At 44.5% G+C, this 17605-nt stretch overlaps 1 protein-coding gene across 1 annotated transcript in view; it reads left to right on the top strand.

Annotated features, from left to right (window-relative positions):
• Window positions 1-17605, top strand: part of LOC124776697 (retinaldehyde-binding protein 1) — a 121362-nt gene that overhangs the window by 34897 nt on the left and 68860 nt on the right. Inside the window, exon 3 of the mRNA XM_047251801.1 lies at window positions 4477-4568. Within this exon, the coding sequence (XP_047107757.1) occupies window positions 4477-4568 (92 nt within the window). The remainder of the gene's footprint in view (window positions 1-4476; window positions 4569-17605) is intronic.

The following is a 17605-nucleotide window of genomic DNA, read 5'->3' as shown; positions in this document are numbered from 1 at the left end:
TGCATCAGCCCCAGGTATCGAACGTCTCTCTCCAGCTCCTAACACCGTAGTGTTCCTCCCTATACCAATAACGGAGAAGAAGTCCCTTGACACTTTTCTTTCCTACTTCTTCGTGGTGTGAGCGCGCCAGAACTGCCATTACGTCCAATCTCAGATCGTATACTTTATTTCTCCAACCAGTAAACTCCTGACAGTTTTATTCTGGAAGCTTCGGCGTCGCTTTTTCGGAAGATTGCGAGCGCCGATATGTCACAGATCCTCATTTGAAGAACTTGCGAATGCCACCCTATCGCACGTTGCCGCTCCCAAAGATTGTGTGAGCGCCAACCTATCAACAGCTGTCCTAGCAAACCTTTTCGTAACTTGGACTTCTCAGTGTTTCTGCTCTAGACACTGGTGGCACGAAACAAAAGACCGGCCAGTGGAGGTGTCCCGTGACTACTCCACAGCAGTGGGATGTTATCTCACAGGACATGCCGTCCGGTGGGTGGCCTGTTTCCTTCGGAGAAAACTCCGTGTTCATATTCGCCACTGCGGTGAGGGCTGGGGCACTTCACCGAACACAGCATTCAAACGATTTCCTCTGCGAGCAAATACGGCAAGGGCAACGGCTTTGCCGCAGTGGATACTCCGGTTCCCGTGAGATCACCGAAGTTAAGCGCTGTCGGGCGTGGTCGGCACTTGGATGGGTGACCATCCAGGCCACCAGGCGCTGTTACCATTTTTCGGGGTGCACTCAGCCTCGTGATGCCAATTGAGGACCTACTCGACCGAATAGTAGCGGCTTCGGTCAAGAATAGCATCATAACGATCGGGAGAGCGGTGTACTGACACCACGCCCCTCCTATCCGCATCCTCCCCTGAGGATGAGAAGGCGGTCGGATAGTCCCGGTAGGCCTCTCGTGGCCTGAAGACGGAGAGAGCAAAAACGGCAAGGGCCATGATTTCACTTCCTGCTAACTACCAGAAGAATGGATTTTAGGATTAAAAGACATTAAAGGAAATCCTATACAATCATCACGCATTCCCACGGATAATACAGCACCTTTACATATACATCGGAAATTATCGACCAATTAAACCTATCAGATCGATGAATTAAGTATGCTGGCCACAGTGTAATGCGTTTCAGTCTGAACCATATTTGGTTTCTCATCTGACTGAGTTATTAATGCCACATTTTAATGATATGATACGAGTTAATCTGTAGGGTAATTCTACAACATTCATTTGTGTATAAGGATGTGCAACAACCAAGCACATATTAATAAACATCAAAGTGAAACATACTTAACTTAGTAACGAAAATGAACGTATTAATCTCCTATATTACTAAGTTACTAGTTTTTGTTATAAAATTCCTACGTGGAATAGAATGAGTAATAAAACAAAAATAATTTTGATTAAGTTTTAATATTTATCTTTATAAGTGATAATCTGTTACTGGTTAAATTACCAAGTACATTCGTTGGCTTATCTTTTTATGACCGCAGCAAACTTTCGTTAAAGAATAATTGTGAGGTGTCGATTCAGCAGTTTAGGATACCTCTAAGATGCTACTGATCCAATCCGCGGGCACCTACAGAGATGGCAAGCTCCGCATAAAATCATGCAAGTATAAAAGAAACCAAGTCGTGCAGTGCATAACGCATTATTAAGTGAAAATTAACAGGGGTGGCCCAACCGAGCACGAAAGTATGGTACTACACCTCACACGGACATGTCAGTGAAGGCATACATCAAACAATGAAAGGGAACTAGCGGTCACTATAAAAAGGAGGTTTATTGCCACAAAATATCGAAATCATTAATTACCCACTGAATCAAGAATACAAACATTTAACAAGTGGACAAGGGACTGTAAACACTATTTATATCATTGGTGTGGGTGGATGGATACATGAAAGTATTATTTGAAACTTTGCCATAAATATGGCTAATGACTGCAAAACAAAAAAGGTTAGTGATTCAATGAAAAGTTCCCAGAAAAGCATGAAAGAACACCAGTACTTCCGCCAAGGCAAGTGATGAGTGTAACTGGCTGGCTGTGAAAATTAGGTCTTCGAAATGAAACCTTGAAGCAAATTAACTAACTTCACACTCCCCTTGCCTCGGTGGTTGCCACGACAACGCATGCTTGCCACCCTTAAACTGCGCGAGTGTAGACGACGGTTGCAATGGTAGCCAAAACTCTATGTTCAGCTCGGCGTCAGTAATTTGTTGTTCTATGTTAGTGACATCTCTCTCTGCAAGTATCGTCTATGGTTGCCTCAGTGGCGTCCTAAGAGGAAGTGTGATCTGCTGTGGCGTAAGGTGAAGTGTGTTCTCCTTGATCTCTCTGAAGCAAGAGTTCTGTGGCCGCATAAGTTGATGTTTCTTCTGACTTTACTCTATCAAACTTAGCTGGTTCTGCTAGCATCTACATCTCACCAGCCAACTGCAGCAGACCTTGCGAGTTCTGAACAACGGTAGTTTAATCAACAAGTTTAACAGTCTCCTGCTCTTGTAGATTTTATCTTGGTTAACCAACAACGTATGGCCCAGGGAAGGAGACAGAAAATCTGCTCCACTGCATGATGGATTTTCAGTCATGCCCAACCAAATGCCCTGCATCTCTGCACATGTGGAAACTTGCCAATTTTACCGAAATAAGTACTACTAGCCAACCAATATTAAATACAACAAAAATTCCAGCACGCCGTGCCAACACTCCCATGCTACAAAGTCTTGTATTTTCAAATAGCCTTCAGAATCTTATCGTAGCTAAAAAGAGTTCCTTTCTGCTTCTCGCACAATGCTGTTTTTATGGCACACTGCCCGTCTCCTGGACATTACTGCTGGGCGGACGTGGCTGACTATCTTTCACTGCTCTTTACAAACGAGAAGAACAGCTACCACACCAAACAACTTTAAGACTCTTCTGGTCCCCCTAAGTTGACTTCCCTTTTGCGAGTCTGCTAAAATCCCACAAAGTTTCCAAAATAACAAAACTCCTTCACCATATCAAGAAGAAAGGAGAAATGGAAATTAGCAATGCACGCATTGGCAGCAATATATAGTGCATGCAGTTTTCATGCAGTGTTAATGATTTGACGTGATTAACTATAGAACATGCATATTACATAATAAAATTGGTTATGGGACAGTTTGGGATTAAACTGCCAAAAAACATAATGATTGTCATATTTTCCTTTAGTCGTATATTTGCGAATGTTACTCTTTATTTGAAACAGTAAGGAATTACTGATGATTATTGCAGTAGACAAAGCATATATTGTGATGTGGTACAAACACTTACAATCTTGAGGAGGTGCTTATTTTACAGCTGTGGGGCTACTCCATACATTACATTCACTGTATATTGATTTAAACTATTACAGCACTTTTAGCTACATCTACATCCATGCTCTGCCAATCAATTTGAAGTGCGTGCCAGAGGGTACTTTCCTGTGTACCCAACTATTAGGATTTCTTCCACTCACATATGGAGCATGGGAAGAACTGCTCTTTATATGTCTGCATGCATACCGTAATTGGCATAATCCCATTTCCGCACTCTCTATGGGAGAGATACATAGGGGACTGCAGATTATTCCTAGATTCTTCTCTTAATATTCTTGAAACTTTGTGAGTAGATATTCATGAGACAGACAGTAGTAAGATAGTATTAAGTGAGGAATCTAGGAATATACAGCAACTCCCTACATATCACTCCCTTAGGGACTGTGAAAACCAGCTTAGACTGATTACGGAACTTAAAAAGGCGCTTAAGCAGTTATTGTACTGTGCTCCGTACACGATTTGACAGGCTTCTGGCGCTGCAGTCTGGAACCGCGAGACCGCTACGGTCGCAGGTTCGAATCCTGCCTCGGGCATGGATGTGTGTGACGTCCTTAGGTTAGTTAGGTTTAACTAGTTCTAAGTTCTAGGGGACTAATGACCTCAGCAGTTGAGTCCCATAGTGCTCAGAGCCATTTGAACCATTTTTTTGACTGGGAGGAAAGGATAATACATGGTACGGTGGGCAGTACCCGGTGCCACGCACTTCACAGGGGTTTGCAGAGTGTAGAAGTAGGTGTAGATAGCAGGCATCCATCTTCAAGCTTCTGCCACTTCAGGTTGTTCATCATTACCATGATGCTCTCCTATTAGTGTAATAATTCGTGCTGCCCTTCTTCGTAAAATCTGAAAAAAAACCACGTTGATGCATGTGTCGTGGAACGTAATTCCTGTATAAGAAATGGTACAGTATCCAAAACTAAACTGCCAAGTAACGCACACTGCTTCAGAAAAGTTTGTCTGGAGTAAGCCGTCTCCTGAAAAGTGTTGGTGCAATACTGCGGTAAGGCTTTGAGGTTAAAGACTAGTAACAATGATCTGAGCAAAAATGGCTGCAGATATTAATAATATCAAGTAAATAACCGAGGAGAAATGGCTGCATATATTAACAATGGTATGCATGTGTGTTGTTTGCAGCTGACCCGACGCTGCACTACAGAGATGACGACGACTTCCTCATCCGCTTCCTGCGGCCAACCAAGTACTACCCTAAGAGCGCCCACGAGCTGGTAAGTATTCCTGCTGCCTCAGCACCTGCTTGCATGCGGCAATAAAAACGACAAAATTGTGACAACAGTCAGTGTCCAGTGCAACACGCACTCTCCGCGTTCATTCCCTCCACTGTGTTACCACTGATAGCTCATAACTGTTCCCATTTGCACTGGGAATGCAGGACATGCTTCTATTCTCCCACGTCGAAGCAGAACACTGAGATTCTGTAATGCTCACCCGCTTGATGTCTACTGTAGGTGTCCTGTGCAGACATAGCACTCAGGTAATGAATCCGTTGTTCTTGACGTGAGGCTGTGAAATTTACTATTAAGTTGGCTAAGGTTCAGTACACAATTAAATAAGTACCCAAAGTTAACTGGGATGCCTGTGGCCTTTTGTTTATTTATAATACACAGAGCAGCTAAAACCATAAACTACTAACTAGACATTCCACAAACATATGCCTACAAAGTCACAAGTAATACTGTTCACGTATGTAACACTTAATGATACTGCAACATTAAATACATTGTAGGAATTACAGTCGCAGATCAGTTTACACATTCCGCACTCTGTTTTTCTCTGTGTTGCTCGCAGAGTTGCGATTTCTTAAGGTCATAATGTACGGCGTGCGCCTCATATCTTAAATGTGCGGCCCCTAGACAGGACTGTACTGTATAGCCCCTACTTACCGACTCAGCTGATCAGCGTAAATCACTTTGCTCTGTGCCCAATTCTGGCGGGAGCCGATGACGCATGAAATGCTTCGCCTGCGTATCTTTATTCTAATGTTATTATTGAAATGAAATCTGAAGTGAATAGGTGATAGCTTACTGTTGAGAGGATAGATAGTATGACTCTCCATTAAATGTGGGTCACATTTAAAAAAATTGGTAAATGAAAATTAGCGATTTGGCACGCTGGCCCACGCGATAAGCCCTACATCTCCTGTTACGGCAGTTAGTCAAATTATCCGACTGCTAAACTGCAACAATTTCTCATGGAATCGGTACACAGTGTACCACCTCATGCCTACACCTCACTCCACTTCGTACGTCACACTTCAGCTAATGAAATCTCAACTAACTTATGAAATGAAGTTTAGGGCTGAGTATTACGGCACCTAAAGCCATAAATGTTACATATGGCATGATGTACCTCGCCGATATAATTAAAGTGCAGCTACTGACGGATATCCACTGTGGTCTGTAATTGTCGTATGACAGAGAAACTTGGTAGATATGCTAATGCGTTAATGCCGAAAGGATTTACGCTGAAAAAAATATTTTCAGTTTTGGCCACCAGGTGCAAATCTGGCGCTGTGCACTGTCTGAATGACAGTATGAGATCCACGCTTTCATTTGACAAGTCATAACGCGAGTGAACAGTATCGCTATCGAGAAAAGAGACCGTGCGCTGTTAGTGAAAGTGTTTTATGTGAACGGCAGCAGCTACAGCGCTGCGTTGAGAGTGTATCGGCTTCTGAAAGGTCTGGTTGTTTAAAAAAGATGGTAATGAAATTCGAAAATATGGGTGAGCTTGCTGTGGCACCCGGAAGAGGAAGCCATCCTATCCCGGTGAAAGTTGACGAGGTTGCTGTTTCTGTAACTGGCCGTGCAGCACGTGACCCTTGTCCCGGTGCAGTGTCACGAGAATTGACCATCTCGTGGTCAACAGTACGGAATGTTTTGCGGACTGTTTTACACTCGTACTCGAACAAGACCCAGACGGTGCAGCAATTGAAACCTCACGATCCACAATTCAATTCTGAACTTGCTCTTCAGTTTTATGGCACGGATCGAAGTTGATGACATGTGGCCGGCCAATATTCTATGAAGTGATGAGGCACATTTTACGCTACAGAGTGCAGTGATTACAAAGAATTGCCGGATTTTAGGGTACTGTTAAACCGTGTGTTGTACACGAAGGGCCGTTGCACTCGCTGCATGTGACTGTGTGGTGTGGATCCAGTTTTTTTTTTTTTTTTTTTTTTTTTTTTTTTTTTTTTTTTTTAAGAAAATATGCCCATAGGGCCTGTTAGGTGTACCGTAACGTCTCCACGTTTTCGAGACCTCCTTGTCCAGCATGTGATTCCTGCTTTGGAAGAGCACAGCTGTGTGAAAATCACTGTTTTCATGCAATATGATTTATAATAAAATTAACATCATGACTTTCTCACTTGTTTCACCTTTCCTGCCCACGTCCCGTCCCTAATCCATTACATGTAGAAACATTTCTATAGGTCTTTCTTGCATTCACAACCCCAGATTTGCACCTAGTGGCCAAAATTGGAACTATTTTTTTTTCCAACGTAAATCGGTTCTGCATTAACGCTCTAGCGTATCTACCAAGTTCGGCTGTCATACGATAGTCACAGCCCGCACTGGAACTCCCTGAGTTGCTGCACTTTAGTTATAACCACCTGCTAGTAAAGAGATTGAAAAGAGAACACTCGAAGTGTACAGTTTGGCAAGCGCAAACGGTTCAGTGTCCTCCAGCAGAACGAAGTGTTGTCGACCGTGAGGGTTTAGGTTTTCTATGATTTTCCAAAATTGCTTAAGTCGAATGCTTGGATGATTCTTTCGAAAGAGCGCGGCCGATTTCCGCCCCTGTCCTTCCCCAATCTGAGCTTGTGCCCTGTAACGATCTTCCATTTTTCTTCCCTTTAAAAGTCGTTGACAGAACCAAGTTGCAACTACCCTATCACTCGAATGTTCCAAAGTCTGGGCGTCTGTAATTTAAATACAATAATGTTTCTGCAGTGAACACGAGGTAAAAAACTGGGAAAATAAAGAATAACATGACATACAAGTTCTAGTTGACTTCGAATTTAGAGTCTGGAGTCTTTCTCGGTATCAACTAAATTTACAATTATGCACCAATACATTCAAATTAATATGTGTATCAGGTAATAGATAGTTTGCTTCATGTTCCATGGATCATTTTGCACAATAAATAGTAATGGTGTGGAACGAGTCATTTTACATTCACACTGCAAATTAATTTGTACATACAGTTATATGATGAACATTAGTAAGGCTTTTTTTTATAAAAAGCACATAGAAAGCTGTCATTTAGTAGTTTCTACCCACCAACTGTAACACATTACAAGACATTCTTTTACGGAATAGAGGAGCTGTCAAGGAGAAACTTTCTAAGTTTGTTTTCACATTTGCTTTGCTTTGTTATATGAAGGGAAAGAGAGTGATAATAGATACAAAATTTCACTGAACTTGTTTCATAATATCGTTTTGAAAATTACAACTTTAGTGTGGTTTTCTCCTACTAGGGAATTTAATAAATTTTGTTGCAATCATGCGCAGCAGATCACTTGTAATTATGGACTGCATAGTGGATAGGTATGACAAGATCATTAATTGGACTATCATTTGTAACTGAAAGTAACCACTAATAATTTAAATTTTAAGACAGGTATTTATAGCGTGGGTGCAAGGATGAGATCATTTCGATATTAATAATGTGGGGATATGGAAGCCGTAACCAGCAAATGACTGTGCCCACCACATGCAACTGACTGGCATCGTTGTGCTTAGTACTTTTTTAGTTTCACGCAATTCAAAACGTGAAATTACATCGAAAGATACTGTTAATCGATGTAGCAGGCTCTTACGAAGCTCTGCACCTACGTTAGTGATTTGATCGGCAAATTGATTGTGTTATTATTGTTCACTGATCTGAGCTGTAAACAGCTCAGGTTGCTAATAACTTAAGTTACAGTAATCTCAGTCATTTGATGTGTGCGTCAAACACTGTCCGGCAGAGTTGCGTGAAAATTTTCTTCTTCTGCGTAATTACAGTGTCAATACAGTAAATATGAGCAATATTATACCGAAGTACACTCCTGGAAATGGAAAAAAGAACACATTGACACCGGTGTGTCAGACCCACCATACTTGCTCCGGACACTGCGAGAGGGCTGTACAAGCAATGATCATACGCACGGCACAGCGGACACACCAGGAACCGCGGTGTTGGCCGTCGAATGGCGCTAGCTGCGCAGCATTTGTGCACCGCCGCCGTCAGTGTCAGCCAGTTTGCCGTGGCATACGGAGCTCCATCGCAGTCTTTAACACTGGCAGCATGCCGCGACAGCGTGGACGTGAACCGTATGTGCAGTTGACGGACTTTGAGCGAGGGCGTATAGTGGGCATGCGGGAGGCCGGGTGGACGTACCGCCGAATTGCTCAACACGTGGGGCGTGAGGTCTCCACAGTACATCGATGTTGTCGCCAGTGGTCGGCGGAAGGTGCACGTGCCCGTCGACCTGGGACCGGACCGCAACGACGCACGGATGCACGCCAAGACCGTAGGATCCTACGCAGTGCCGTAGGGGACCGCACCGCCACTTCCCAGCAAATTAGGGACACTGTTGCTCCTGGGGTATCGGCTAGGACCATTCGCAACCGTCTCCATGAAGCTGGGCTACGGTCCCGCACACCGTTAGGCCGTCTTCTGCTCACGCCCCAACATCGTGCAGCCCGCCTCCAGTGGTGTCGCGACAGGCGTGAATGGAGGGACGAATGGAGACGTGTCGTCTTCAGCGATGAGAGTCGCTTCTGCCTTGGTGCCAATGATGGTCGTATGCGTGTTTGGCGCCGTGCAGGTGAGCGCCACAATCAGGACTGCATACGACCGAGGCACACAGGGCCAACACCCGGCACCATGGTGTGGGGAGCGATCTCCTACACTGGCTGTACACCACTGGTGATCGTCGAGGGGACACTGAATAGTGCACGGTACATCCAAACCGTCATCGAACCCATCGTTCTACCATTCCTAGACCGGCAAGGGAACTTGCTGTTCCAACAGGACAATGCACGTCCGCATGTATCCCGTGCCACCCAACGTGCTCTAGAAGGTGTAAGTCAACTACCCTGGCCAGCAAGATCTCCGGATCTGTCCCCCATTGAGCATGTTTGGGACTGGATGAAGCGTCGTCTCACGCGGTCTGCACGTCCAGCACGAACGCTGGTCCAACTGAGGCGCCAGGTGGAAATGGCATGGCAAGCCGTTCCACAGGACTACATCCAGCACCTCTACGATCGTCTCCATGGGAGAATAGCAGCCTGCATTGCTGCGAAAGGTGGATATACACTGTACTAGTGCCGACATTGTGCATGCTCTGTTGCCTGTGTCTATGTGCCTGTGGTTCTGTCAGTGTGATCATGTGATGTATCTGACGCCAGGAATGTGTCAATAAAGTTTCCCCTTCCTGGGACAATGAATTCACGGTGTTCTTATTTCAATTTCCAGGAGTGCATTTTCTTTTAAATAATTCCTTTGAAAAATAAAGTCACATTCAATGTCTATGTAGCACGGCTGCTTGAAGGGCATATCGTAAGAACAATAATTTTGTTTCTCTGGTAACATATGGCATTCACAATACCTCACCACAACATTTAGAGTTTAATACATTGACATCTCTTGATATCGTTTGCTCAGACGCTACATTAAGGTATTTCAAAACACACTAGGATTAATTCGATATGGAGTGGTTTGTGAAAGTTTGCAGTAGGTTCGTTACTACGAATAAAAATCGTTCAGCTAAATCAAGAAGGACACAAAGATAATACGAGTATAAAGCAGGTAACAGTAGAGCTTGCTGTGGTCTTATTGTACTAATAAAACAAAAAGAGTCCACATATGTCATTAAGAGTGGAAGAAATTTGTTTGACTGTCGAAATGCAGTGCCGTAATTATGAGATAAGTTCTCGTAGCTGAACGTACAAAAGCTCTACACACTGAGAGCGGCCCGAATACACTTTGAACCCGAACTCTACTGACAAAATTTTCAGAGATAGTTCAGAGATATCTTTTGAGTATTTTGGTGTAAGGGGCCGGTGGTCTCCGATTGCTCATTACAGAGTAGTTGCTTTTATTTCGATTTCTTACCCCATTTATCTTTATATCTACATTACACTGAAAATCCACAGCAGTGCAAGTGTCAGCGGTGTGCGCTGTGTATCTAACACTCATGCTCATAAATTAAGGATAATTGCAGAATGTGGTGCGACACAACGTGGCACTACACAAAACTGGCGCTAATAGCATAGCCACATAGGGAACACACACAACACAGATCTGTAAGTCCACGGTACTGGTGATAAGTTGAGAAAACCGTCCCGAAACACATGTGCCACAAAACGACACTTTTCCCTGCGCATGTACTCGGACATCAATATGGGATACGATCACCATGCACACGTACACAGGCCGCACAACGGGTTGGCACACTCTGGATCAGGTGGTCTCTATATATCAAAGAACGCCTACCTCTTACATACAAGTCCTAAACAATTATGTAGGATTATAAATGGTTCAAATGGCTCTGAGCACTATAGCACTCAACTGCTGAGGTCATTAGTCCCATAGAACTTAGAACTAGTTAAACCTAACTAACCTAAGGACATCACAAACATCCATGCCCGAGGCAGGATTCGAACCTGCGACCGTAGCGGTCTTGCGGTTCCAGACTGCAGCGCCTTTAACCGCACGGCCACTTCGGCCGGCTGTAGGATTATAAAAAGTGGAATCGAACGAATAAAAAGGAACAGAAGAAAAAGAAAAATATAGGAGGCCGCCTCTAAGTCCGAACATAAACCTTAAAATGAAAGGTACACCATCCCCATGACTAAGGGTACCACCTATAACCATGTCAAACCATTCTCAAGGTTGCATTGAGGCCAGGTGTAGTAACGTGTAAGATGACTATCAGGATCTTAATTACATCATCCAATGTCATCATATTCTGTCTAATGACCTTAGTGAGTTGGGGACTGTCTGCATGGGTCTAAATGTCACGGTACCTAAAGCCTTGTCAGAATATTTGACTAGCTAAAATCAAACAATAACGAATTTATACCCATCAGCTAAGTATCAAGGAAATTCAGTGTTACACCAAGTATAAAATTGCTTAATAGCGTATAAATACGTTCATATGTATCAGTGAAAACTATTTACAACATGACATAGGCAGAAGCACGTTTCCCCTAGTATTACATATAATTTTTGTGGTGTCACCGCCAGACACCACACTTGCTAGGTGGTAGCTTTAAATCGGCCGCGGTCCATTAGTACATGTCGGACCCGCGTGTCGCCACTTTCAGTGATAGCAGACCGAGCGCCACCACACGGCAGGTCTAGAGAGACGTACTAGCACTCGCCCCAGTTGTACGGACGACGTAGCTAGCGATGCACACTGACGAAGCCTCGCTCATTTGCAGAGCAGATAGTTAGAATAGCCTTCAGCTAAGTCAATTGCTACGACCTAGCAAGGCGCCATAGCAATTGATACTTATCGTATGAAGCATGTCTCATCAAGAACGATGTATACAAATGATGGATTAAAGTTAAGTATTCCAGAAGCTACGTACTTTTCTTTATAGCATTCATTACGTATCCTGTTTCAGACCTCACGCCCATCTGCGTGAGCTTAGCGCGTGCCTTTCGGCTTCCTCACATTGTGTCTAGGCTGTCTTGCTTAGACACAACAATTTTAATGATATACAGTATGTCCTTGTGAGCCACTTACATAGTTAACATAGATACCTGTCAATTGTTAACGTATGTTCTACATTTTTATAATAGTACATTTGTTCTACTCATTGTACAGGGGCCTCAAGATGGCATCAATGTAATGCTGAAATTGACTGCATATAAGAAGTTCATAAAATAAATTTCTACAATATATACGGCTGTTGGTAAATTATTGTATCAAGAAATACATGCAGCCGTTGTCCCACAGCCCATAATGGATCAACAAAGATCACATATACACTCCAGGAAATTGAAATAAGAACACCGTGAATTCATTGTCCCAGGAAGGGGAAACTTTATTGACACATTCCTGGGGTCAGATACATCACATGATCACACTGACAGAACCACAGGCACATAGACACAGGCAACAGAGCATGCACAATGTCGGCACTAGTACAGTGTATATCCACCTTTCGCAGCAATGCAGGCTGCTATTCTCCCATGGAGACGATCGTAGAGATGCTGGATGTAGTCCTGTGGAACGGCTTGCCATGCCATTTCCACCTGGCGCCTCAGTTGGACCAGCGTTCGTGCTGGACGTGCAGACCGCGTGAGACGACGCTTCATCCAGTCCCAAACATGCTCAATGGGGGACAGATCCGGAGATCTTGCTGGCCAGGGTAGTTGACTTACACCTTCTAGAGCACGTTGGGTGGCACAGGATACATGCGGACGTGCATTGTCCTGTTGGAACAGCAAGTTCCCTTGTCGGTCTAGGAATGGTAGAACGATGGGTTCGATGACGGTTTGGATGTACCGTGCACTATTCAGTGTCCCCTCGACGATCACCAGTGGTGTACGGCCAGTGTAGGAGATCGCTCCCCACACCATGATGCCGGGTGTTGGCCCTGTGTGCCTCGGTCGTATGCAGTCCTGATTGTGGCGCTCACCTGCACGGCGCCAAACACGCATACGACCATCATTGGCACCAAGGCAGAAGCGACTCTCATCGCTGAAGACGACACGTCTCCATTCGTCCCTCCATTCACGCCTGTCGCGACACCACTGGAGGCGGGCTGCACGATGTTGGGGCGTGAGCGGAAGACGGCCTAACGGTGTGCGGGACCGTAGCCCAGCTTCATGGAGACGGTTGCGAATGGTCCTCGCCGATACCCCAGGAGCAACAGTGTCCCTAATTTGCTGGGAAGTGGCGGTGCGGTCCCCTACGGCACTGCGTAGGATCCTACGGTCTTGGCGTGCATCCGTGCGTCGCTGCGGTCCGGTCCCAGGTCGACGGGCACGTGCACCTTCCGCCGACCACTGGCGACAACATCGATGTACTGTGGAGACCTCACGCCCCACGTGTTGAGCAATTCGGCGGTACGTCCACCCGGCCTCCCGCATGCCCACTATACGCCCTCGCTCAAAGTCCGTCAACTGCACATACGGTTCACGTCCACGCTGTCGCGGTATGCTACCAGTGTTAAAGACTGCGATGGAGCTCCGTATGCCACGGCAAACTGGCTGACACTGACGGCGGCGGTGCACAAATGCTGCGCAGCTAGCGCCATTCGACGGCCAACACCGCGGTTCCTGGTGTGTCCGCTGTGCCGTGCGTGTGATCATTGCTTGTACAGCCCTCTCGCAGTGTCCGGAGCAAGTATGGTGGGTCTGACACACCGGTGTCAATGTGTTCTTTTTTCCATTTCCAGGAGTGTAGAATCTGCTTTCATCGGTAGAGACCACTCCAACCGATCCTCTGACGTCAGCAGTCGAGCTGTGCATAACGATGCTGTGGCGATGGTGGAAAACGGGCTAGAAGTGCGTTTGCCCATAGTTCCACTGCCAACAACCGGTTCGCAACAATTGATGTTCAAGCCCTCTTATGTGTGCTGTAGTAGCTGTACGATCTGCCATTCCTGCCCATACAATACGACAATTCTGGCGGGCGTCTGTGCTGCGTGGACGTCCAGAACTTCGTCTACGGGTGTGAGAATGTTCACGTGACCACTGATACCAACATCGTTGCACAACTGACGCAGCACGTCCAACTTGTGCGGCAGTTCTCCAAAAGGACCATCTTCCGCTCGGAAGTCTACAAACTGACCCCTTTCAAAGTCGCTCAGTTGTCTGTAGGAAGCTCGAGTGCCTCTCTGTGGCACAGTTACCTGCTTGCGTCAGACGTCTGCCGCTACACGGAGCCTTCTGGCTAATACAGGATTGGCACAGGTGGCACGCTGATAGCTATGCCATTACGCTATCTGTTGGTAGACGATGCTAAAACTATTATCAGTACATCTACTATCCTGCAGGTGGCATAACGCCATCATCGGATCGAATACGACGTCGTCTTTCCAGGTGTACTAATTTTTTCCGGCAGTGTATTACATATTTGTGGTTTACGTTTAAGCAATGATCGGCAGATGTTGAATGTGGCTTCTTTAATCTCCTAGCTTAACTGGAATTGTACAGAAACCAGATGGCAGTTATAAGAGTAGAGGGGCATGAAAGGGAAGCAGTGGTTGGGAAGGGACTGAGACAGCGTTGTAGCCTTTCCCCGATGTTATTCAATCTGTATATTGAGCAAGCAGTAAAAGAAACAAAAGAAAAATTCGGAGTAGGAATTAAAATCCATGGAGAAGAAATAAAAACTTTAAGGTTCGCCGATGACATTGTAATTCTGTCAGAGACAGCAAAGGACCTGGAAGAGCAGCTGAACGGAATGGACAGTGTCTTGAAAGGAGGATATAAGATGAACATCAACAAAAGCAAAACGAGGATAATGGAATGTAGTCGAATTAAGTCGGGTGATGCTGAGGGAGTTAGATTAGGAAATGAGACACTTAAAGTAGTAAAGGAGTTTTGCTATTTGGGGAGCAAAATAACTGATGATGGTCGAAGTAGAGAGGATATAAAATACAGACTGGCAATGGCAAGGAAAGCGTTTCTGAAGAAGAGAAATTTATTAACATCGAGTATAGATTTAAGTGTCAGGAAGTCGTTTCTGAAAGTATTTATATGGAGTGTAGCCATGTATGGAAGTGAAACATAGACGATAAATAGTTTGGACAAGAAGAGAATAGAAGCTTTCGAAATGTGGTGCTACAGAAGAATGCTGAAGATTAGATGGGTAGATCACATAACTAATGATGAAGTATTGAATAGAATTGGGGAGAAGAGGAGTATGTGGCACAACTTGACAAAAAGAAGGGACCGGCTCTGAGGCATCAAGGGATCACAAATTTAGCATTGGATGAATACACTAAGCAGATTCAGAAGGATGTGGGTTGCAGTAGGTACTGGGAGATGAAGAAGCTTGCACAGGATAGGGTAGCATGGAGAGTTGCATCAAACCGGTCTCAGGACTGAAGACCACAACAACAACAACAACTGGAATTTAATGTCTTACTCAGTTAGAAATTTTTAGAAACTAGTAAAGAGATGTATGCATCCCCCATTTATTATTGAATAAGGAGATCTTAGTTAACCGCTTTTAGACAATGCTACAAACTCTACATAGAAGTAACAGCTTCGTGCGTAGACAATGAAAAAATTTTCATTTCAGTGCATAACTCTACTCCAGTGTGATAGTTATTGTAAATGCTCCCTAATGAATTTTGTAACTGAGTCAAAATTGTCAACAGAGATAACGTTTATAGCTCAGATCAAGAATCGATAAATTAAGAAGGTGACATGTTATCTTCTTTTGGTTCTCATATTTGGGATCAATTGTGTAGTAGAAAAATGGGGCTATAACCGGAATCCAAGCTTGCACAGTAATAATAAACTTTATAAAAGAAGGAGGAAGAAGTGTATCGTTCAGTTAATACAGTATATCATGCAATGTTTCACCAAGAACCCACAGCTGAATCAATTAAAAAAGGAAATAAGTTGATCCATAAACGCCACCATTTGTAGTGAGAAAAATTTCGTATTATAACGCGAGATAAAATCGATATCTCTCATACGAACAGGAATTTACAGAAGTGAGTCGAGTAACTGACACTGTAGATCACGGACGAATGGGCCGACCGTTGTGGCCGAGCGGTTCTAGGCTGCTGCTACGGCCTCAGGTTCGAATCCTGCTTCGGGCATGGATGTGTGTGATGTCCTTAGGTTAGTTCGGTTTAAGTAAGTCTAGGGGACTGATGACCACAGATGTTAAGTCCCATAGTGCTCAGAGCCATTTTTGAACGGACGAATGACCTTTCAGGGACGTAGTTCGAAATCCGCCCGTTGGATTTCTTTGTAATAAGCGGTATCTGTGTGAAGAGATTTAGCGATAAACGTCAGAGAGCTATGCTGCTCACTGGGCGATAATAACTGACAGCAGGTAATCTGAGAAGCCGAACATTATAGCTAGTGTTATTTGGCGGCGATAAGGCCATCTGATAGTGTCCACAGCTGGCAGTTCTGGGAGTACGCGTGCCACAAGGGCGGGAGGGGGGGGGGGGGGGGCGTTCCCTCAAGGCCACGGCGGGTGCTGTATCAGCTGCGAAACGACGTGCGCACGTGACATGCACATACCGGGCGACCATTGCTACACCTCGTGCAACGTGGGCGCTGCGGACACTGAAACAACAACTTGAGCTGGGGTTTCACGATGACTTGACTCTAGAATAGCTCCGATAAAGGGTCCCGGCGACAATTGTGAGACAGAGCACGTGTTAATATTTCCTGAAATATTGGCACACTGGCTCTTTGTACGCATTAGTGTCATGTAATCCTGGACCTTGCTACGTGACGCCTAACATCCATGCTCCCCATTATGACACTGTCACGTTACATGACATTTCGTTCTGACGTAGAAGATACCAGACAGGAAATTAATTATCCCACACGAGACATATTGCTGATATCGCGGCCTCTAGTCTATATAATGGGCTCACAAACGAAACATACGAATTTCCCATCAGTGATTTGGTTCATATTTACAACTGGAACCGCAACATACGTAAAAAGGCAGACCAAACTCTCGCCCGTTTTCGAGAAAACCGAGTTCGAAAATTTTAGGCGTGCTTATAAACTTTGTATGCTCGCTTGTAAAAGAGTCCGCAACTGAGCGAGTAAGCGCTTGGTTTCATAATCTCAAGGTCTCTGGATCGAATCTCGCTGCCTGTACTTTTTTCATTCCCACGTAGTTCTAACAAAATATTTATTATGACTGTTCAAATTATCAGTATGTAGTGAATCATTTATTATTGTCATAACCTTTATCCTGAAAAAGGAGAAAAATCAGTTTTTTCGTAAGCAGTTTGGAAATAAAAATGGGTACAGGAGGACTTCGAATCAAACCAGTACAGTATTTTACTTACATTACTGTATCTACATTTGTGAAAAGTAAAATTCGTAACCCATTGAGCATTGCACGAATGAGGATGACAGTGATCGTAGGAACCTCGAAAACAATAATTGTTGCTACACAGCACATGTAACCAACGCCGAATTTTTGCGTGTGCATGTTTTTTTCAATGTGTCTATCGCAAAACAAACTTCGTTTTCAATCTCCGTCATCACACAGTTTTCCGTGGTACACCCCGCATATCTGCTGGTA

This window comes from Schistocerca piceifrons, chromosome 2, assembly GCF_021461385.2.
Source record: "Schistocerca piceifrons isolate TAMUIC-IGC-003096 chromosome 2, iqSchPice1.1, whole genome shotgun sequence".
NCBI lineage: Eukaryota > Metazoa > Arthropoda > Insecta > Orthoptera > Acrididae > Schistocerca > Schistocerca piceifrons.
The sequence above is the reverse complement of the archived record's forward strand: the minus strand, read 5'-3'. Positions and strand labels throughout refer to the sequence as shown.